The sequence below is a fragment of the Nerophis lumbriciformis genome, linkage group LG03, assembly GCF_033978685.3.
Source record: "Nerophis lumbriciformis linkage group LG03, RoL_Nlum_v2.1, whole genome shotgun sequence".
Taxonomy (NCBI): Eukaryota; Metazoa; Chordata; class Actinopteri; order Syngnathiformes; family Syngnathidae; genus Nerophis; species Nerophis lumbriciformis.
In genome coordinates, this window is record NC_084550.2 from 3,152,501 (window position 1) to 3,176,413 (window position 23,913).

The 23,913-nt window shown below is 38.9% G+C and overlaps 1 protein-coding gene and 1 pseudogene across 1 annotated transcript in view; one reads left to right on the top strand and one right to left on the bottom strand.

The window, feature by feature from the left end:
* Positions 1-40, bottom strand: part of LOC133577873 (transcriptional regulator protein Pur-beta-like) — a 1,164-nt gene extending 1,124 nt beyond the window's left edge. The window contains exon 1 of the mRNA XM_061931971.1: positions 1-40. This exon is cut by the window's left edge and continues 1,124 nt beyond it. Within this exon, the coding sequence (XP_061787955.1) occupies positions 1-23 (23 nt within the window). The 5' untranslated portion in view covers positions 24-40.
* LOC133577869 (histone H2A.V-like) overlaps positions 1-22,267 on the top strand; it is a 22,514-nt pseudogene extending 247 nt beyond the window's left edge.
* Positions 22,268-23,913: the final 1,646 nt, after the last annotated feature.

Consider the following 23,913-nt stretch of genomic DNA (forward strand, 5'->3'; position numbering starts at 1 on the left):
CTTCCACTGTCCCCATCCGCCATCTTCGCCACCAGCAGCCCGTTTCTCTACGTAGCTTTCACTCCCACCCCTTTGCCAGCCACTTCACTGAGGAAAAGAAGCCGGATGCTGAGGATCGGACAGTGATTGGCCGCCTTGGAAGCCACTCGTAACATCCTGCCTTTTAATTGGCCAAATCTCCTGTCCGTCAAGTGAAAGACAACCCCTCTTGATGACGTAAGCAGTCAGATTGTATTTACAGTAGAAAACAGCAGTAGCTACAAGTGTTTTGACCTTTTGAGTGTGAACGTTTATCGATAACTAAACACGGTAATTGGGTTTAAGTGTCACTTAGAGTAATATGATTTCCACAACTACATGTCTTGTATTTTGTACATTTTGAGAAAGAGTCCCACTGGAAGGACTCTACACAAGTCCCACCTGCTTTTTTTTTTTTTTTTTTTTTTTTTTTTTTTCAAATACATTTTTTATTGAACAACTAACATATATTTATAATTCACACAAAAGTCAAGGCACTTTCAACATCAAGGAAACAAAAGCAAAAATACAGATATAGTAATAATACTAAAAAATATGGGAAAAAAAGACAAAAAGTAGGGATGTCCGATAATAAAGTTAAAGTTAAAGTACCAATGATTGTCACACACACACCAGGTGTGGCGAAATTATTCTCTGCATTTGACCCATCACCCTTGATCACCCCCTGGGAGGTGAGGGGAGCAGTGGGCAGCAGCGGTGGCTGCGCCCGGGAATCATTTTTGGTGATTTAACCCCCAATTCCAACCCTTGATGCTGAGTGCCAAGCAGGGAGGTAATGGCTCCCATTTTTATAGTCTTTGGTATGACTCGGCCAAGATTTGAACTCACAACCTACCGATCTCAGGGCGGACACTCTAACCACGAGGCCACCGAGTAGGTGCGAGGCCACCGAGTAGGATGGCTTTTTTTGCCGATATTGTCCAACTCTTAATTACCGATACCGATATCAACCGATACCGATATATACAGTCGTGGAATTAACACATTATTATGCCTAATTTGGACAACCAGGTATGGTGAAGATAAGGTCCTTTTTAAAAAAATAAAATAAAATAAAATAAGATAAATAAATTAAAAACATTTTCTTGAATAAAAAAGAAAGTAAAACAATTGCATAGAAACTAATAATTAATGAAAATGAGTAAAATTAACTGTTAAAGGTTAGTACTATTAGTGGAGCAGCAAGCACGCACAATCATGTGTGCTTACGGCAGGCCCGGCCCTAACCAATCTGGCGCCCTAGGCAAGATTTTAGATGGCGCCCCCCCCACATCGGCAGTGAACTGTATATACTCACAAGAAACCAAATAGCTTTGTCTTTGACCTTTTTTTTTACTTAAAGAAAGCAAATTAACAATCAGAATAGTTAACAAGATAAAAAAAAATATGAATAAATAAATGAATGCAAAAAATAAAAAATGAATATATGAAATACAATATTTTTTACATACATATTGCTTAATTAACATTAATGATGTGCACTTTAACAACTAGGCTTACAACTATACCTAATGGGTGGAAAAGTGACTATTACCTGCAGGGCAAACATTAGCTAACCAGAAGGCAATAACAATGTAAACAAAAAACACCTGCTTAAAAGATCTAATACAAATGTCCCTGAGGAATGTAAGGTGGGAGTACTGTAATTACCTAACGTTACATTATTATTTTCCATAACAATTTAGCCCCCTCCACAATAGTAACCCGACGTTAAAACAGAACTAGCTATTTATTGATTAGCAATTGCCGAATCATGTAACATTAGCTTAATGCTAAAAAGCCAGGTTACTATCACATTCTGTAACAGACAAATAATTTCATGTAGGCTAACGTTACCTACCTGCTACCTCTGTCTTTTTCTCGTTTCTCCTCCTCTTCTTTTCTCTTTTTTCTTCCCTGGGCACCTGACACTTTTGGCCGTTTTGACATCTTGTGTTGATTTTTTGATGTGGTGACGTCCAAAAAGAGTCATGATACGGGAAGGGAGGGGGCGCACCGTGCGAAGGGGGGGCGGGCGGGGGGGGGGGGGGGGGTTGTAATGTTGTAACAAATAATATTTCTATTATATAGGCTTTACTTTGCATTTTAATTAACGTGGGATTATTTTTTGTATTTAGAAATAATAGTACCAACTTTTTTTTTTTTTTCTCCAACATTTGTGGCACTGGCGTGGCGCCCCCTGATGGACGGCGCCCTTAGCATTTGCCTATACGGCCTATGCCACGGGCCGGCCCTGGCTTACGGACTGTATCCCTTGCAGACTGTATTGATATATAATGTAGGAACCACAATATTAATAACAGAAAGAAGCAACCCTTTTGTGTCAATGAGTGTAAATGGGGGAGGGAGGTTTTTTGGGTTGGTGCACTAATTATAAGTGTATCTTGTGTTTTTATGTTGATTTAATTAAAAAAACAAAAACATGATACCGATATTAAAAAAACCGATACCGATAATTTCCGATCTTACATTTTTAAAGCATTTATCGGACATCTCTAACAAAAAGGGCTACCTAAATCACTTTAAATGTTTTTAACAAGGATATCAATGTAAGGGCTTTTGTACTATTAATAATTCTCCAAGATTTGATTGATAATTGTAACCCATCCATCCATCCATTTTCTACCGCTTATTCCCTTTTTGGGGTCGCGGAGCTGGAGCTAGGGAGCTGTCGCTGGAGCCTATCTCAGCTACAATCGGGCGGAAGGCGGGGTACACCCTGGACAAGTCGCCACCTCATCGCAGGGCCAACACAGATAGACAACATTCACACTCACATTCACTCACTTGGGCCAATTTAGTGTTGCCAATCAACCTATCCCCAGGTGCATGTCTTTGGAGGTGGGAGGAAGCCGGAGTACCCGGAGGGAACCCACGCAGTCACGGGGAGAACATGCAAACTCCACACAGAAAGATCCCGAGCCTGGGATTGAACCCAAGACTACTCAGGACCTTCTCCAACTCTTAATTACCGATACCGATATCAACCGATACCGATATATACAGTCGTGGAATTAACACATTATTATGCCTAATTTGGACAACCAGGTATAATGAAGATAAGGTCCTTTTTAAAAAAAATAATAATAAAAAATAAGATAAATAAATTAAAAACATTTTCTTGAATAAAAAAAGAAAGTAAAACAATATAAAAACAATTGCATAAAAACTAGTAATGAATGAAAATGAGTAAAATTAAGTGTTAAAGGTTAGTACTATTAGTGGAGCAGCAAGCACGCACAATCATGTGTGCTTACGGACTGTATCCCTTGCAGACTGTATTGATATACCGTATATTACCAAATAAACGCCCTTGGGCAAATAACCGCCCATGTCCTAATAGCCGCCCGGGGTCTGACCCCATTTTGTGAATTACCGTATTTTCCGCACCATAAGCCGCCCTGGGTTATAAGCCGCGCCTTCAATGAACGGCATATTTCAAAACTTTGTCCACCTATAAGCCGCCCCGTGTTGTAAGCCGCATCTAACTGCGCTAAAGGAATGTCAAAAAAACAGTCAGATAAGTCAGTCAAACTTTAATAATATATTCAAAACCAGCGTGATGTGGGCGCGCATGGAGTCGTATATCAACATGGACGGAGCTGCGTGAAAAAAGCCACCCGGCCTCTTTGCGTAAACTTACCTTAACCACTCGCTCATCTTTTCTTCATCCATCCCTTCGAGTTAGCTTTTATGATGACGCCGGCTGGAAAGGTCTCTTTTGGCAAGGTCTTCCTTTTGAATATCACCATGGGTGGAAGTTTCTGGCCATTAGCATGGCAAGCTAGAACCACAGTGAAGGATGACTTCTCATTCCCTGTGGTGCGAATATTCACCGTACGTGCTCCCGTTGTATCCACAGTGCGGTTCACAGGAATATCAAAAGTCAGTGGAACCTCGTCCATGTTGATAATGTTCTCTGGCCGGATCTTTTTTTCAGCTATCTTGTTTTTACAATATGCACGGAAAGTAGCCAGCTTTTCTTGAAAGTCTTTAGGCAGTTGCTGTGAAATAGTAGTCCGTGTGCGGATGGAGAGATTGCGTCTTTTCATGAACCGGAAACCTGTCGCTTAGTAGGAGCCATTTTGTGGTCTTTACAGATGTAAACACACAAAGGAAATGAAACGTAATATCCGCGCGCTTCTTTTTCTTCTTCTACGCGGGCGGGTGGTTGCTTACAGTAGAAGAAGAAGCGCTTCCTGTTCTATGGGGGCGGGTGCTTACCTTGGCGGTTGCTTGCGTAGAAGAAGAAGCACTTCCTCTTCTACGGGGAAAAAAGATGGCGGCTGTTTACCGTAGTTGCGAGACCGAAACTTTATGAAAATGAATCTTAATATTAATCCATATATAAAGCGCACCGGGTTATAAGCCGCACTGTCAGCTTTTGAGTAAATTTGTGGTTTTTAGGTGCGGCTAATAGTGCGGAAAATACGGTAACCGCCTCTTCCTAATAACCGCCTATGTCCAAATAGCCGCCCATGGGCTGTTATTTGCATAATTTAGATTAAAATGCTACTGGGGTTGCGTTTGCTGCAGTATTATTGTTTTGATGGTTTTATAGAGTACTTGGTACCATAGTTTTATTTTTCCTGTATGCTGCTTTATTTAAAATTTGGAGTACTGTAGCCTTTATTTTATTTAAGTGACAGTATTATTGTTCTATTTTGATGGTGGGTTTTATACTTGAGTACTTGGTACCATAATTGTATTGTTCCCGGTAGGCTGCTTTATTTAAAAAGTTTATTTATTTTTAGTATTGGTATTCTATTTGACAATTGTTGCACTACTGCCATGTTGAGGCCTTGTTGATCTCTTGTCTTTTGATAGCCTACCTCATGTTGATCTCTTGTTTTTTTGTTTGTATGTTTACAAGAGTTTTTACATTTAAAGTTTTTTGTACGAAAAAAAAAATACTGGACAGTAACCATTGTAACCAAATAATGGCCTGGTGCAGGCTGGTGCAAAAATAAATAAAGCATTGTGCAAATAACCGCCCGCTTCTTTTAAACGCCTGTCTCCAAAATCGATTTTGTGAAATAAACGCCCGGGCTACTATTTGGTAATATACGGTATATTGATATATAATGTAGTGTCAATGAGTGTAAATAGGGGAGGGAGGTTTTTTGGGTTGGTGCACTAATTGTAAGTGTATCTTCTGTTTTTATGTTGATTTAATTAAAAAAACAAAAACACGATACCGATAATTAAAAAAAACGATAATTTCCAATCTTACATTTTTAAAGCATTTATCGGACATCTCTAACAAAAAGGGCTACCTAAATCACTTTAAATGTTTTTTAACAAGGATATCAATGCAAGGGCTTTTGTACTATTAATAATTCTCCAAGATTTGATTGATAATTGTAACCCATTAAGCCAATTAGAAAATGTAGGCCTTACTTTCATAAATGGACATTTATGTAGAACATTTTTTGCCTGGAACAACAAACATACATTTATAATTCACACAAAAGTCAAGGCACTTTCAACATCAATGAAAGAAAACAAAAGCAAATACAGAGTAATAATACTAAAAAAATAAAAATACAATAAAAAGGGCTACCTAAATCACTTTAAATGTTTTTAACACAGATACCAATTTAAGGGCTTTTGTACTCTTAATACTTCTCCAAGATTTGATTGATAATTGTAACCAATTAAGCCAAATAGAAAATGTGGGCCTTACTTTCATAAATCGACATTCGTGTAGAAAAACAACTCCCGGCAATGGTTTTATTTTTTATTTTTTATTTTATAAACCTTTATTTATAAATTGAAACTTTTACAAACAGTTGAGAAATAATAATCAAAATAAGTACAAAACTCCCGGCAAGATTTTTATTTTTTTTGTGTGCCCTGAACTTTGCTAGCCAGTTTAGTGAGGAAAAGAAACCGGATGTTAAGGATTGGACAGTGATTGGTCGCCTTGGAAGCCACTCGTAACGTCCTGCGTTTTAATTGGCCAAATCTCCTGTCCGTCAAGGGAACGACAACCCCTTTTTGGTGACGTAAGCAGTCAGATTGTATTTACAGTAGAAAACAAGTGTGAGCGTTATAGCTACAAGTGTTTTGACCTTTTCGGCGTAAACGTTTATCGACAACTAAATGTGGTAATCGGGCGATCGACAGGTAGAGTAATATGATGTCCACATTCCACAACTACGACGTGTTTTGTACATCTTGAGAAAGAGTCCCGCTGGAAGGACACTCCACAAGTCCCGCCTACTTGTTGGTTCCGTGTGCAAAAGGCAGGCGCTTCTTGTGAGGGGGGGGGGATGGGAAGACGTCCACTTTGCAAGCCGAGCGCCTATTGGCCAAGGCGAACGCTCCAAAGTAGCAAGCAGCCATCTGATTGGGCGCCGGGTTGGAGTGTAAAAGGCTTCGCAAAGGGATTTATTGTTTCTTTTCCCATCGGAAGCTGAAATTGGTTTGCTATCCACGCAAGGCTTCGGTCAGATAAAGAGTGGGAAATGGTACGTGCGCCTCTCCTGCTATTACAATAAGCGTGCGGTGGAACGCGGATAATATGTTTTATTGGCCGTGCATGTAGCGAGAAAGTGCGGTTGGGAATCACAGCCTGCCATATAGCCATAGCGCTAGCATTAGCGCTAACATCAACAATGTCTAAACCGTTCATTATAACATCGTTTATTGACTTTAAAGGGTTACAAATGAAATGTTGCACATAAATGCCGTGAGTTTGTGTTTAATATTAAAAGGCTTTTTTTTTTTTCCTCAAGCGAAATTAGTTTTAAATGTAGACCCCAGAGGTGGGACCAAGTCATTGTTTTGCAAGTCACAAGTAAGTCTCAAGTCTTTGCCCTCAAGTCCGAGTCAAGTCCCGAGTCAAGACTGGAAAGTCTCAAGTCAAGCCCTAAGTCCTGCATTTTGAGTTTCAAGTCCTTTTAACCACAGACTAATATATTAACACAGATTGTGTATGCTTTTCAAACGCTGTATTTATTTATTAAAACAAGTGCATTTTAAATTGCAGGAAAGAAAATTGTGCTGACATTGCACTTTATAATAGCACTATTAACCAGTCATTTTAAACATGAACTCATTCCTTTACAGAACAAACACATTGAAAAATAAAGTGCAAATGTACTTATTTGTACAAAAGTGTTAACATTGAAAAAACATGACATATACGTGAACATAACAAAAAAAGTTGTACTTTTTATATGTCAGGGCCCTATGCTGCATTGCATTTGCAAAAGACCAAATTAGCCAAGAGTCTGTCAGTCATTTGTGCACGATGGTGGCATAGTATGATGCCACCATGGCTGAAAACTCGCTCCACTGGAGCACTGGAGGCAGGCACTGCCAAGACTCTCGTGGCCACTCGGAACAGTGAAGGAAGAGTCTTCATGTTCAATGCCCAGAACAAAAGGGGGGAGAGAGTGGTTTTGGGTTGGTGCACTACTTGTAAGTGTATCTTGTGTTTTTTATGTTGATTTAATTAAATAAAGAAAAGAAAAAAAAAATATTTCTCGTGCGGCCCGATACCAATCGATCCACGGACCAGTGGTTGGGGACCACTGAGGTAAACAACCAACAGTATGTCAGAAAGCTAGCTAAAACGGTACACATATTCATAATATAGTATACATTTTAACTGACCTTTATTTGACTATTTTTGTCTTTTTTTAGGTGGCTAAAATACGCGGTGCTGCTGACCGCGCCGTCTAACGTTACGTGTGATGTATTGACTAACGTAACCCTGCTTAAAAAAAATCACTGAACAAAAAGTATGAATAAGGTAGTGAACTGCAACAGATTCCCGTGTTTGCAATAACGTTATAACGTTAGCAGTGAGTTTACAGCCTCACTGATTTAACTGCACAGCAAATAAAAGTCACGTTACTTAGCCAATAAACGTTATCTTACATTCAAAACTTACCGTTCTTTGTGCAACTTCAAATGCCGGACGAAGTTGGAAGTTGTTGCCTCTCCATCAGTCATTTTCGAACCGCATGTGTTGCATACTGCAAACCGTTTTGTGTTGACCACCTCGTAATTTTTATACCCAAACAAAATTATTTTAGGTATCATTTTTTGTTCACTGGCGTGTGGTTTGGACATGTCTTCTTCGTTGGTTGTCCTGCAATTTGATTGGATGAATGCTGTGTGATGAAAACAAAGTAGATCTAAATTGATTGGCTGTTGTACTGAGAGCACACCAGCTGACACACGCAACGCTGATAGACAAGTACACAATGAAAAATACGGAGCGCTCCCGAATAACTTTTTCATCTTTGGGTTTTGGGGAAAGTAGCAAGTCATGTCAAGTCATGTCAATTCAAAAGGCTCAAGTCCAAGTGAAGTCACAAGTCATTGATGTTAAAGTCTAAGTCGAGTTGCAAGTCTTTTTACATTTTGTCAAGTCCAGTCTAAAGTCATCAAATTCATGACTCGAGTCTGACTCGAGTCCAAGTCATGTGACTCGAGTCCACACCTCTGGTAGACCCCAAATTGACCTCAAATGACCAGAGTTGAAACTTTTTGACAGTCTAATCAACTATAATGTGACTTGAGTTTCTTAAATGTTTGTGTTATTTATTTATTTTTTTGCTGTGATTGGCGTTTCTGCACACCTTTTTCCGGCCACCGTTTAATTTGCTGGCGCGTTTGTTTTTGTTTTGGTTGTGTTTGGCGGGAAGGCGTTGACCAGTCCTCGGCCTGCACATGTGACAAGTGTCAGAGGCCGATACTTTCCGTATCACTTGTGTCCTATTTTCAGAAACACTAATACAAAAATTCACAATGTCTTGATTTTTAAAATTTTGTTTACCGAATGAGACACCCAGAAATGTACAAGGAAAATGTGGGATTTACAATATTAACTATGAACGATAAAACACTGAATATTGAACAAAAGAAAAACGTTCCGTATCACATTCAAATGAGGGCCAGTATCTACTGATTTAGATTACATCTTCTTAATATGTTGCAGATAATTTATTAATAAAGATCGTAATGCCAGGGCAATAGTTTTATCGATACTCCTAATATAATCGATATTATAATCAATGTCACAATTTGGGCTGCAGCTATCGATTATTGTGGTAATCGATTAGTTTGTTCGATTAATCGAGTAATCAGATAAAACACACTTCATTACGTTCCGCTTACCTTCTTTAACAGTCTTTTATCTTGTTTTGTATTCTATATTCCCTTGTATTTAACTGAAGTCTTTACCTTATTTTATCTTTTATTTACTGTCTTTACCATGTTTCATTTTCTTTTACCTTTTTTATATTCATTCCTATAACTTTTGATTTACCTTTAATTTAACTTATCTTCTATATTCCTTCTATTGACTTTTTTTGTCCTTCTGTTTACTTTTTAATCATCGTATTTTACCTTTTATTCATCTTTTTTACCTTTTTATCGACCTATTCATTGTTTTACCTTTTATTTACCTTTTTTCGACCTTCGTTTACCTTTTTCTACCTTCTTTTACCCTTCTTCATCCTATTTTACCTTTTCTATATTCCTTCGTCCACCTTTTTATTGACCTTTTCCCCCACCCTATTTGACTTTTTTCGCCCTATTTCACCTTTTAATTCACTTCTATTATTTTCTACGTACCTTTGACCTTGTATTCAGCTTTGATTTACCTTTTTCTTGCAGCCCAGATTGGACAAATGTTCATTAGTTGCACTCAAAAAATTAATCGCTGCAACAGAACACAAATCAATATTTTATTCTAATCAAATTAATCGATTAATTCTTGTAGCCCGAGTAACCATATCAACAAAATAATACAATTGTATTTCCTTTATTACATTATTTATTATTGTTTTAGCACAGAAAACTCAAGAAAAGTAAATACCACTATATATTTTCTATTTAAATCAGTCTTTTCCCCTTAAAGTTCTCCTGTTTCCAATAAACAAGTTAATATGATATGCGAATACCAAAGTAGCAATATAAACAACAAAATAGTAATTTGTGAAAATAAACTGAAGAAATATGTTAATATGTTCATATTGATCAGATCCTGATGCTGATTTTGGTATCATTAATGTTGATTTTATATTTTCTTATTCTCATTAGAGGTGCAGAGTGAATGAAATGTGATTCAGAGCAATTTCTAAGTGAGATAAACAACAGCCCCCAAAGAACGGATTTTCCAAAGCATTTTTTGTGTCATTTTAATAATTAGTTTTGTCTTTAAATATAACAGAATTGAACATGGCAGGTTTGGATTTTTTAAATTTATTTGAGTAAATATTTAAAATGATAATATGTGAAGTAAATGAACTGAAATTGTCCCTAAATTAAGCTGTTATTTATTGGTTTACCGTATTTTCCGCACCATAAGCCGCCCTGGGTTATAAGCCGCGCCTTCAATGAACGGCATATTTCAAAACTTTGTCCACCTATAAGCCGCCCCGTGTTATAAGCCGCATCTAACTGCGCTAAAGGAATGTCAAAAAAACAGTCAGATAGGTCAGTCAAACTTTAATAATATATTAAAAACCAGCGTGATGTGGGCGCGCATGGAGTCGTATATCAACATGGACGGAGCTGCGTGAAAAAAGCCACCCGGCCTCTTCGCGTAAACTTACCTTAACCACTCGCTCATCTTTTCTTCATCCATCCATCCCTTCGAGTTAGCTTTTATGATGACGCCGGCTGGAAAGGTCTCTTTTGGCAAGGTCTTCCTTTTGAATGTCACCATGGGTGGAAGTTTCTGGCCATTAGCATGGCAAGCTAGAACCACAGTGAAGGATGACTTCTCATTCCCTGTGGTGCGAATATTCACCGTACGTGCTCCCGTTGTATCCACAGTGCGGTTCACAGGAATATCAAAAGTCAGTGGAACCTCGTCCATGTTGATAATGTTCTCTGGCCGGATCTTTTTTTCAGCTATCTTGTTTTTACAATATGCACGGAAAGTAGCCAGCTTTTCTTGAAAGTCTTTAGGCAGTTGCTGTGAAATAGTAGTCCGTGTGCGGATGGAGAGATTGCGTCTTTTCATGAACCGGAAACCTGTCGCTTAGTAGGAGCCATTTTGTGGTCTTTACACAAATAATAGTAATATCAAAGGAAACGTAATTTCCTTTGATATTACGTTTCAAAGGAAATGAAACGTAATATCCGCGCGCTTCTTCTTCTTCTTCTACGGGTGCGGGTGGTTGCTTACAGTAGAAGAAGAAGCGCTTCCTGTTCTATGGGGGCGGGTGCTTACCTTGGCGGTTGCTTGCGTAGAAGAAGAAGCACTTCCTCTTCTACGGGGAAAAAAGATGGCGGCTGTTTACCGTAGTTGCGAGACCGAAACTTTATGAAAATGAATCTTAATATTAATCCATATATAAAGCGCACCGGGTTATAAGCCGCACTGTCAGCTTTTGAGTAAATTTGTGGTTTTTAGGTGCGGCTAATAGTGCGGAAAATACGGTAATTATGGCATAGATTGAACCTGGGTTAAGGTTGTTATTGCAGGTTCAAGTAAAATAATTCCTCTTCTTAATTGATGGTTGACTGACTATATTTCTCACACTTTCCTGTTGTGATGCGAAGTCATAAAAGTGTGTTAGTACTGAGTAAATGGTTGTAGGGATGTCCCGATCCAGGTTTTTGCACTTCCGATCCGATACCGATATTGTTTTTGCATTTCCGATCCGATACCGATACTGACCGATACTGGCCTATCCGAGCATGTATTCAAGTTTAAAGTTATTTAGCCTACTTAGTTGTCAGAATCATGTTGAAAAGGGTTTTAGTACTCTTGATAACAACTAGCCAGCTGAATTAGGGGAGTTTGAATAATACACAATGGTTGGTAACAAGAAACTGACCTGTTTATTCAAGGATAAACACAAAATAGACAAAATTATACATGACAAACAGAAATGGCATCATTGAACTAGGGCTCGGCGATATGGCCTTTTTTTAATATTGCGATATTTTAAGGCCATATTGCGATACACGATATATATCTGGATATTTTGCCTCAGCCTTGAATGAACACTTGATGCATATAATCACAGCAGTATGATGATTCTATGTGTTTTGATTGATTGATTGAGACTTTTATTAGTAGGTTGCACAGTGAAGTACATATTCCGTACAATTGACCACTAAATGGTAACACCCCAATAAGTTTTTCCACTTGTTTAAGTCGGGGTTCACTTAAATTGATTCATGATACAGATATATACTATCAGATATATACTATCATCATAATACAGTCATCACACAAGATAATCACATTGAATTATTTACATTATTTATAATCCAGGGTGTGGATGTAAGTGTCAAAAAGACAGCCAAAAGAGTTTGATATGAGAATAAATCTAAAGTTAAAATATAGGGTAGAAATGCACCCATTTGCAGGAAATGTAGTCTTGATTTTCAAAATGTTCTTTCAAGGCTTGCATGTCTACATTAAAACATTCTTCTTCATACTGCATTAATATATGCTACTTTTAAACTTTCATGCAGAGAAGGAAATCACAACTAAAAAAAATCACTAATTTTTTCATACGGTGTTGATGTGGAAATTTTTGCCTCGGCATTTTGATGGTGTGGGCGTGTGGCACCGAATGGAGATAAGCGTCTCGACAATATTTGAACAATGATGACGAAAACTGTTTTCTCTGTCGTGTCGGTGTGTCGAAAATTGTTATGCGCTTATTTTTTTATTAGATTTTGTGCGTGGCATAGATTTGCTATGCGCAGAGGACGCTTAAACAGTGCGCAATTGCACAGGCGAGCACCTTTAGAGGGAGCGTTGCTCGCACGGCTGCGCTAGCATACCTGCCAACTACTCCGGTTTTCCCGTAATTAGTACGGTTTTCATCAACCTATTCCGGGTTACGGTTGCAGTGATAAAAAATACGGTTTTTCATTAATTAAAATTAAAATTATTCACGAAATCGACACTGCTTCCCGTAACTTCCTATCGAGCCATTCCGAATGCCATGCGCGAGGCTATTTATAGCACCGCTGCCAAGCACGAGGCACCAGTTGCCCATTGTTTCCAACCCAGCGAACGATCATGAAATCGCAAACGAGTCTTAAACCGAAAAGAAGACTGCAGTCATTCCGTGAAGAATATTCAAAAGCCTATACGGGAATAATTATCCGTTCCAAAAAGGGTGAAAACTACGCGAATTGCACCTTGTGCAGACAAGATTTTTCGATCGGACACGGAGGAATTAGCGATGTAAAAGACCACGTTGGGACAAAAGAACACAAGTCTAATGCCGTTGCTAGCGATACAAGTGGAAAACTTTCAACGTTTTTCGTCGCCCAAACAGATTCTTTGGATGTGATAAATGCCGAAGTTTTATTTACGGAGGCAATAATTGAGCAAACAAAAAGGTAATGACACCAATGTTATCTATTGGAATTGTTTAGTACTGTTATACTGTTAAAAGTGTTTATACTATTTATGCTTTCAAGTCCAAGTTGAAGAAATCTTGTTAAATGTTGACAGCATAACTACCAAAATACAGAAGTATGTCCTTAATATTTTTGCAGTGCTATTTCTGTTGAAAAGTTAAAATGATTACATTAGAGATGTGATGTGCCACTTTTCAAGTGTCTGATGGCTTCAATTAATTTTTCATATTTTGAATTCTTTTGAAAGGCTTACAAAAAACCTACATTTGAATTGTAATTCCATGCTATTGACAGGACTATTAATTTTAATGAAGTTAGCTTACCATGTTTACAGTATGATAATTGTGATAGAAATGTGAATTTTAGGCACAGAATATTTTTTACAATTGAACAAGGCAGTAGATTATACAAGCTTGGACAGAAAGTTAATAATGACACCAATTTTTTTTTTAATGGAATTGTTTAGTACTGTTTTACCATTTGTTTACTGTAAAAAGTGTTTATACTTTCAATTAACAAATTGAAGTCTTGTGAAAGGTTGACAGGATAACTGGCATTAACTGTCAAAATAATTTCAAACTATTGAAGTTAGCTTACAGAATAAACATGTCAATCAACCCATATGATTTTTGCTGTAATATTTTTGTTTTGAAAAGTCACTGTGACTGATAGAAAAGTGATGGTTTTAGCAACATTTTAACCTGTCTGAATGCTAATAATCATTTTGCGTCGGCCTGAACCCCCCACCAGGACTTTGTCCTGGATCTACCGGGGCCTGCGGCCCCTGGACCCTGGCTACTAGGTTTTTCTGATTTCAAAAGTTGGCAGGTATGCGCTAGCATCACAGCTAACGTTAGCCATGCTGCTACCTCTCTGCTCGGGGAGGACGTATACGTATGTGACGTATGACGTGACAGTATGTGACGTATGACGTGACAGTATGTGACGTGTGTAAGAAGGTGCGCTGCTGTCTGTAAGAGGGAGACACAGGAAAGAGTGAGAAGAGCCTGTCGTGTAATGCCAGCAGCTAAAAGCAACTGCGTGAGGATTGTGGATGTGTTGAAGGTGTGCTGGAAAATGCGGAACGAAAATTACGGAGCAGCAGAAAAGTGGAATGTATTGTCTAAATTAAGGCTGAAACGACGCGTCGACGTAGTCGACGTCATCGGTTACGTAAATACGTCGACGCCGTTTTTGTGCGTCGGCGTGTCGCATATTTACGTCACTCTACTTTACTGTCATGGCGGAGCGCAAAGCAGACGATGCGAGCGAGGGGAAAAAAGCACGCCAAAAGTCGTCAAAAGTGTGGGAGTATTTCAATAAACGGCCTAATAATGTTGTTGTATGCACACTGTGTCGAGCGGAAATGGCCTATCATAGCAGCACAACGGCTATGAACGAACATTTGAAAAGAAAACCCCCGACAGCGTTCTTGCCATCACCATCAACAAGTCAATCGTCCGCGTGCGTATACGTTGTCATTATTACACAAAAACATGAATGTGTCATTTGTATCTGCGTTGTAAATTCATAAACTAAAGCACCGTTTCGCTCTGAGAGGCGCGTTTGGCGTGCCTGTTCAGTGTTTACAAAGACGCGCTCCTCTTTAACGCTGTGGAGAGGCGGCGGCGGCGGCGAGCGAGCGGCGAGGCGGGGCGCGCCGGGAGCGACGCCGCAATCGTGCCCAGGTGCGCGATCCGCGCAGTTGGAAGAGAAAAGACTTTGTGTAAAATTAAAAGATTGTAAACCTGGCAAAGCCGTCTGGCGTTCAGTCTGTCGGTCCTGAAAGAACCCCACGGCACAAGACGTGTCACAAACGCTAACGTTAATTAGTTGTGCAAATACCTTTTACAACATTAACAGTTACATATACTATGTACAAACCAACAATTAACTTTCACTTTAATCATACTATCATTGTTGTGTTATTAAGCAAAATAAGCAATACTTTTACTTTTGTTGAAATGTTTACACTGTACACTTTTTTGTATTGGATGTTTAGCTTTATTTTTGCACATTTTAGCAAATAAGCAATACTTTAACTTTTGTTGAAATGTTTACACTTGTTACAGAATATTTCCGTTTTGCACTTTTTTGTATTGGATGTTTATCTTTATTTTTGCACATTTTAAAGCAAAATAAGCAATACTTTTACTTTTGAAATGCTTATACTATTCCAGAATATTAAGATTTGCACTGGATGTTTACTTTTATATTTGCACATTAAAAAGCAAATAAGCTACTTTTAATTTTGTTAAATGTTAAAAGTTTTAAATGTTTACATTGTTACAGAATATTTTGTCATGTTGTTGTCAATGTTGACTGAGTGGCCATACTTTTTTTTTGTAAATAAAAGCCATGCCTTTTGAAAAAACTGGCCTACATTTATTTTTTCCTCTACATTTTAAATTAAAAAAAAAATCGGTAAAAGGAAAAATAATCTATAGATTAATCGAAAAAATAATCTATAGATTAACCGATTAATCGAAAAAATAATCTATAGATTAATCGATAGAAAAATAATCGTTAGCTGCAGCCCTAGTCTAAATCGGTGCGTTGGAAAACACGGACCGGAGTTTTTTTTTAAACTGGATCTGGATCGGCATTTTCCCATGCCTTGCCGATACGCAATTTTTGGCAAATATCGGCAGCCGATCCGATCCAAATATCGGATCGGGACATCCCTAAATGGTTGTGTATTGTGTCATGGCAGGCTGGTGGCAAGGCAGGAAAAGACAGCGGCAAAGCCAAGGCCAAAGCGGTGTCTCGCTCGCAGAGGGCCGGGCTTCAGTTCCCGGTGGGTCGCATCCACAGGCACTTGAAGACCCGCACCACCAGCCATGGTCGCGTGGGAGCCACAGCAGCCGTGTACAGCGCCGCCATCCTGGAGTACCTCACGGCTGAAGTACGTGTCCGTGTTTTTGTGCCGTTTTGTCTTATTTTTACCTCACGACTTGCTCTCCTTGCCACAGGTGCTGGAGTTGGCAGGCAACGCGTCCAAAGACTTGAAGGTGAAGCGCATCACTCCTCGTCACTTGCAGCTGGCCATCCGTGGCGACGAGGAGTTGGACTCGCTTATCAAGGCCACCATCGCTGGCGGAGGTGAGCCAATGTTGTTGCTTTTATGCCCACATTTCACGTATTGTGAACGAGAGGACACGCAATGCAAGATTAGGAATGGGATTAGGTTTCAATAAATGTACCTTACACAACATTATTACTAGGGTTCGGTACGTACCTCGGTTTAGAGGTCACGGTTCGGTTCATTAAGAAAACAAGAAAATATAAATTTTTGGGTTATTTATTTACCAAATTTGCAAAATCTTCCACCAAAAATGTTTTTCTTAGTGTAATATTTGATGTGAAAATAATGGGAACCTTGAAAAGGTCAATAATTCATAATAACATTGATTTTGATTCAATATTATGTTTTGAGCAATGACAGTTTGAAAGAAGAAAAAAAACCAGCTTTCTTGTATTAGTCAACATTGCAACCCCCAGGAAGAGGTGCTTTAAGCCATGGCTAGTTAGCTAGCGGCTAACGCCCATCCGCAGTGTTTTAGCTACCGTATTTTCCGCACTATTAGCCGCACCTAAAAACCACAAATTTACTCAAAAGCTGACAGTGCGGCTTATAACCCGGTGCGCCTTATATATGGATTAATATAAATATTTATTTTCATAAAGTTTCGGTCTCGCAACTACGGTAAACAGCCGCCATCTTTTTTCCCCGTAGAAGAGGAAGTGCTTCTTCTTCTACGCAAGCAACCGCCAAGGTAAGCACCCGCCCCCATAGAAGAGGAAGCGCTTCTTCTTCTACTGTAAGCAACCACCCGCCCCCCGTAGAAGAAGAAGAAGCGCGCGGATATTACGTTTCATTTCCTTTGTGTGTTTACATCTGTAAAGACCACAAAATGGCTCCTACTAAGCGACAGGTTTCCGGTTCATGAAAAGACGCAATCTCTCCATCCGCACACGGACTACTATTTCACAGCAACTGCCTAAAGACTTTCAAGAAAAGCTGGCTACTTTCCGTGCATATTGTAAAAACAAGATAGCTGAAAAAAAAGATCCGGCCAGAGAACATTATCAACATGGACGAGGTTCCACTGACTTTTGATATTCCTGTGAACCGCACTGTGGATACAACGGGAGCACGTACGGTGAATATTCGCACCACAGGGAATGAGAAGTCATCCTTCACTGTGGTTCTAGCTTGCCATGCTAATGGCCAGAAACTTCCACCCATGGTGATATTCAAAAGGAAGACCTTGCCAAAAGAGACCTTTCCAGCCGGCGTCATCATAAAAGCTAACTCGAAGGGATGGATGGATGAAGAAAAGATGAGCGAGTGGTTAAGGTAAGTTTACGCGAAGAGGCCGGGTGGCTTTTTTCACGCAGCTCCGTCCATGTTGATATACGACTCCATGCGCGCCCACATCACGCTGGTTTTTAATATATTATTAAAGTTTGACTGACCTATCTGACTGTTTTTTTGACATTCCTTTAGCGCAGTTAGATGCGGCTTATAACACGGGGCGGCTTATAGGTGGACAAAGTTTTGAAATATGCCGTTCATTGAAGGCGCGGCTTATAACCCAGGGCGGCTTATGGTGCGGAAAATACGGTACTTCTAAATCACTAATCCTCGCCTCCATGGCGACAAATACAGTGAGTTTCTTACAAGTACCATTATCACTGCAGGACGAGGAATAGCTAAACATGCTTCACTACACACCGGCGTCACAATGTAAACAAACGCCATTGGTGGATCTACACCTGACATCCACTGTAATGATACCAAGTACAGGAGCGTATCTAGTCAATACTACTATCTTTTTTGTTTGTTTATAAAATTAATATTATGTTTATAAAGTCAGGAAATACGTCCCCGGACACATGAGGACTTAAATCAGATGATCCTGTAACGACTTGGTATCGGATCGATACCTAAATGTGTGTTATCATCCAAAACTAATGTAAAAGTATCAAAGAAGAGAAGAATAAGTGATTATTACATTTTAACAGAAGTGTAGATAGAACATGTTAAAGGAGAAAGTAAGCAGATATTAACAGTACCGTATTTTCCGCACCATAAGGCGCCCTGGGTTATAAGCCGCGCCTTCAATGAACGGCATATTTCAAAACTTTGTCCACCTATAAGCCGCCCCGTGTTATAAGCCGCATCTAACTGCGCTAAAGGAATGTCAAAAAAACAGTCAGATAAGTCAGTCAAACTTTAATAATATATTAAAAACCAGCGTGATGTGGGCGCGCATGGAGTCGTATATCAACATGGACGGAGCTGCGTGAAAAAAGCCACCCGGCCTCTTCGCGTAAACTTCCCTTAACCACTCGCTCATCTTTTCTTCATCCATCCATCCCTTCGAGTTAGCTTTTATGATGACGCCGGCTGGAAAGGTCTCTTTTGGCAAGGTCTTCCTTTTGAATATCACCATGGGTGGAAGTTTCTGGCCATTAGCATGGCAAGCTAGAACCACAGTGAAGGATGACTTCTCATTCCCTGTGGTGCGAATATTCACCGTACGTGCTCCCGTTGTATCCACAGTGCGGTTCACAGGAATATCAGTTGCTGTGAAATAGTAATCCGTGTGCGGATGGAGAGATTGCGTCTTTTCATGAACCGGATCCCTGTCGCTTAGTAGGAGCCATTTTGTGGTCTTTACAGATGTAAACACACAAAGGAAATGAAACGTACGGTAATATCCGCGCGCTTTTTCTTCTTCTACGCGGGCGGGTGGTTGCTTACAGTAGAAGAAGAAGCGCTTCCTGTTCTATGGGGGCGGGTGCTTACCTTGGCGGTTGCTTGCGTAGAAGAAGAAGCACTTCCTCTTCTACGGGGAAAAAAGATGGCGGCTGTTTACCGTAGTTGCGAGACCGAAACTTTATGAAAATGAATCTTAATATTAATCCATATATAAAGCGCACCGGGTTATAAGCCGCACTGTCAGCTTTTGAGTAAATTTGTGGTTTTTAGGTGCGGCTAATAGTGCGGAAAATACGGTAAATGAACAAGTAGATTAATAATCAATTTTTACAGTTTGTCCTTTTTTAATGTTGACAAAATAATAGGTGTATAAATGACACAATATGTTACTGCATACGACTAATTAGGAGTCTTTGTTTGTTTACTGACTACTAAAAGACAAGTTGTCTAGTATGTTCAACATTTTATTTAAGGACTCAATTGCAATAATAAACATATGTTTTAACCTCTTAAGGCCCAAGCTGTTTGTTTACATGCTTTTTTTTTATTTATTTCTCTTTGCTATTTGGGCTTATTGGACCCTAATTAGAATAAAAACTAAGAATCATCTTTTGATATGATGTACTTAGTCCATAAGTACACAAACGTGTACTTCATGTTTAGTGACATGCTAATTCTTATTTTTACACTTTTTTTTCTCCAAATTCCATTATATGTTATACTCTTTTGACACCACCAGATGGCAGTATAAGTGTCCACATAAGTGGCCATAAGACCCCAATTCAGTAGTGTACACCATTTTGGAAATACGAGCTAAAAGGTGCTGTCCACGCATGTGGCCACTAAGGCCTTTAGATTAATGTACCCTAACATATTTTGTTAAAATAAAGCCAATAATTAGGGATGATGTTCGAAACCCGGTTCTCCCGGTTGTTCGACAAGAAAAGAACCGATTCTATGAGAACCGGTTCCCGTTATTGAGGCCACTATAGTAAAGAAAAAGAGTTGGTTCTTTATTCGAATCCCGTCCCACAGGAAATGCCCTGTGGGACATCACAGGAAATGACGTAGCTCAGTCATTAGGCGGCAGATACAGAAAGCAGCAAAAATAATGGACCGGAAAAAAAACGCCTCAAGGCATGGCTTCATTTTATACACATATAGTGATCACAGAGACAGGTTGTTTTTGTGTTACTGTATATATTTGTTTTTCTGAAAAATCCCACTTAATATACTTTGGGTAACAATAGTCAATATTTTTTTTTATTTTTTATTTTTAGGGTGGTAACAGTCAATATTTATTTATTTATTTTATTGTATTTTTTTCTTATAAAATATTTATAATTTATAATAAAACATATCATATTTATTTATTATATATATAAAAATTTGTTAAACCAAATATTGTGTTTTTTCCCCCATATACAACAACCTATCTGGATTCGATAAGAGAATCGATAAGGAATCGGTTCGATAAGAAGATTCGATAATGGGCTCGAACTCGATAATTTCTTATCAAACATCATCCCTACCAATAATGCAATTGTTTTGGTCCCCTTTATTTCGAAAAGTATCGAAATACATTTTGTTACCGATACCGGTACCAAAATATTGGTATCGGGACGACCCTGCTAGCTATGGGTCAGAGTTGGTGTCACAACCATGACGAAGGAGGTTTTTCTCTCATGAAAAGTCTCCACTCCAAAAGCGAGTGTCACGTTCAAACACTGAGGACATCTATTAAACAAGACAAAAGGCAAGGAATCAAACAGAGACAGAATTCAATTTGGACTCAATATTGAGGAGAGACATGGCCACTGCACTCTCTGTACAGTCCTGCACCACGCTCTGACGAAGAAGGTTTTCGTCTCCTCTTTTATTTAGATATTCAATGTTCACGCACCAACACATGTCTCGGCAGGAATGGAAAGTATGTAAAACAGTCATTGTTTTCGGTCACATTGAAGACCAAGAAGAGGATGTCTCGGGCTTGGGCTCTTCCTGGATCCAGCTAGGGCAGGTGTTGGAGGACAATGGATAACCCCTCCCGTCTCCTGACCACAGCGACTTCAAGAGGGCAGCGGGTCGTAAATAGCGTTGACCTCGGTTACCAAATAGTTTGTGAAATACTTCAAAGAGAGTTCGTTTAACACTTCAAAGGGAGTTCCTCTGGAAGTTGAGCAGATCCTGCCGTCTGTCCGTGTTGAAATCACAGTGGCGTTTCACGAGCCTTCTTCCTCTTGTTAGGCCTCGAAAGACAGCATTCATAATACAACGTTTCTTTTGTGATAACTTACAAACAATTATTCCAACAGCGAGCGTCATAGAAAAGTCACTTTTGCATAAAAGGGGATCTTTTCATGTGTGACCTCACTCCTGTTTGTTCCTGCGTGTGTTTCCAGGCGTCATCCCCCACATCCACAAGTCCCTCATCGGCAAGAAGGGCCAACAGAAGACGGTATAAACGCCGCCTTGACCTTCCTTCCCTGGGCTTGGCTTTTGATTGGACCAGAGGTTCACAATTGTCCTTTTTGTTGTTATTTTTACTATTAATGTTTTATGATGGCAAACCAAGAGTGAGTGTCAGCGTTTGTGTACCCCTCCCCCCACTCAACGAGGAAAAAGAAACCCTTAATGAGTAGAAATGTCCGATAATATCGGACTGCCGATATTATCGGCCGATAGTGATGGGTCCGGCAACACCGATGCATCGGCGCATGCGTCGAGCTCATAGAGCAAAACCCTGTGTCGGTGCGCGTACCGCTTTTAGAAAGTCACGTGACCGATCATGAGCTGAACACAACACGTTCTCTTATATGTCCATGTTATGATACATGTTCACATTATTTATTGACTGTATCTAAAAAAGAGAAAAATATATCTTTATTTAAATGAAGATATGAAATAATCCTAAATGAAATACAATGACTTGGTTTATATTATTGTATATACTAGGGCAGGGGTCACCAACGCGGTGCCCGCGGTCACCAGGTAGCCCGTAAGGACCAGATCAGTCGCCCGCTGGCCCGTTCTAAAAATAGCTCAAAGAGCAGCACTTACCAGTGAGCTGCCTCTATTTTTTAAATTGTATTTATTTACTAGCAAGCTGGTCTCGCTTTGCTCGACATTTTTAATTCTAAAAGAGACAAAACTCAAATAGAATTTGAAAATCCAAAAAAATATTTTAAAGACTTGGTCTTCACTTGGAATAAGCAGTAGAAAATGGATGGATGGATGGGTCTTCACTTGTTTAAATAAATTCATTTATTTTTTACTTTGCTTCTTATTACTTTTAGAAATACAATTTTAGAGAAAAAATACAACCTTAAAAATGATTTTAGGATTTTTAAACAAATATACCTTTTTACCTTTTAAATTTCTTCCTCTTCTTTCCTGACAATTTAAATCAATGTTCAAGTAATTTTTTTTTTTTTATTGTAAAGAATAATAAATATTTTAGCTTCTGGTTTTTCTACGAAGAATATTTGTGAAATATTTCTTCAAACTTACTATGATTAAAATTCAAAAAAATTATTCTGGCAAATCTAGAAAATCTGTAGAATCAAATTTAAATTTTATTTCAAAGTATTTTGAATTTCTTTTTAAAAATTTTGTTCTGGAAAATCTAGAAGAAATACTGATTTGTCTTTGTCGGAAATATAGCTTGGTCCAATTTGTTAAATATTCTAACAAAGTGCAGATTGGATTTTAACCAATTTAAAACATGTCATCAAAATTCTAAAATGTATCTTAATCAGGAAAAATGACTAATGATGTTCCATAAATGATTTTTTTAATTTTTTCAAAAAGATTCAAATTAGCTAGTTTTTCTCTTCTTTTTGTCGGTTGAATTTTGAATTTTAAAGAGTCGAAATTGAAGATAAACTATGTTTCAAAATTTTATTTTAATTTTTTTCGTGTTTTCTCCTCTTTTAAACCGTTCAATTAAGTAGTTTTTTTCATCATTTATTCTCTACAAAAAACCTTCCGTAAAAGGAAAAAAAAATGTACGACAGAATGACAGACAGAAATACCAATTTTTTTTATATATATACATTTATTTATTTAGCTATTCTTGTTTAAATCACACTTACGTGTAACTTACAAATGACAATATATTTATTTATTTAAGTGTGTATCAAACTGGTAGCCCTTCGCATTAATCAGTACCCAAGAAGTAGTTTTTGGTTTCAAAAAGGTTGGTGACCCCTGTACTAGGGCATCAAATCAGTGTCAGTTGAGTCGGTCCATAGGTTGCCTGTAGGGATTTCTAATGTCCAGCAGATGTCAGTATTTAGTGACACAGTATCGACACAGTATCGATACAGTTTTGCAATGTGTCGAAACGCTTCATGACGCCTCATCAACCCATCACTATCGGCCGATAAATGCTTTAAAATATAATATCGGAAATGATCGGTATCGGTTTCAAAAAGTAAAATGTATGTGTGACAGTCTGTTGCTGTCGTGCGGGTTCCACGGACCACCAAGGATTGACATTACGTCGAGCAGGTTTGACTTTCTTTATTTTTCAATAAATACGCCGTCGTTGGTCGGGTCGCTTTTCAGCTCCTTCCTCTTCCTGCTTGCTCTTCGGTTCCCTTTTCAGTTTGCCGTGTCTGCGTCTTCCTCCGGCTCTCCAGCTCTCTCCAGTGCGAGGAGATTACATGATTGAGCCCAGGTGGGCGATCCACGCACCTGATACTGTTTACGGTGTCGATCCTGGCCCGCCGGCCACGCCTCCCCACAGTATGACTTTTTAAAAGTCCGCTGTAAACACGGATGTA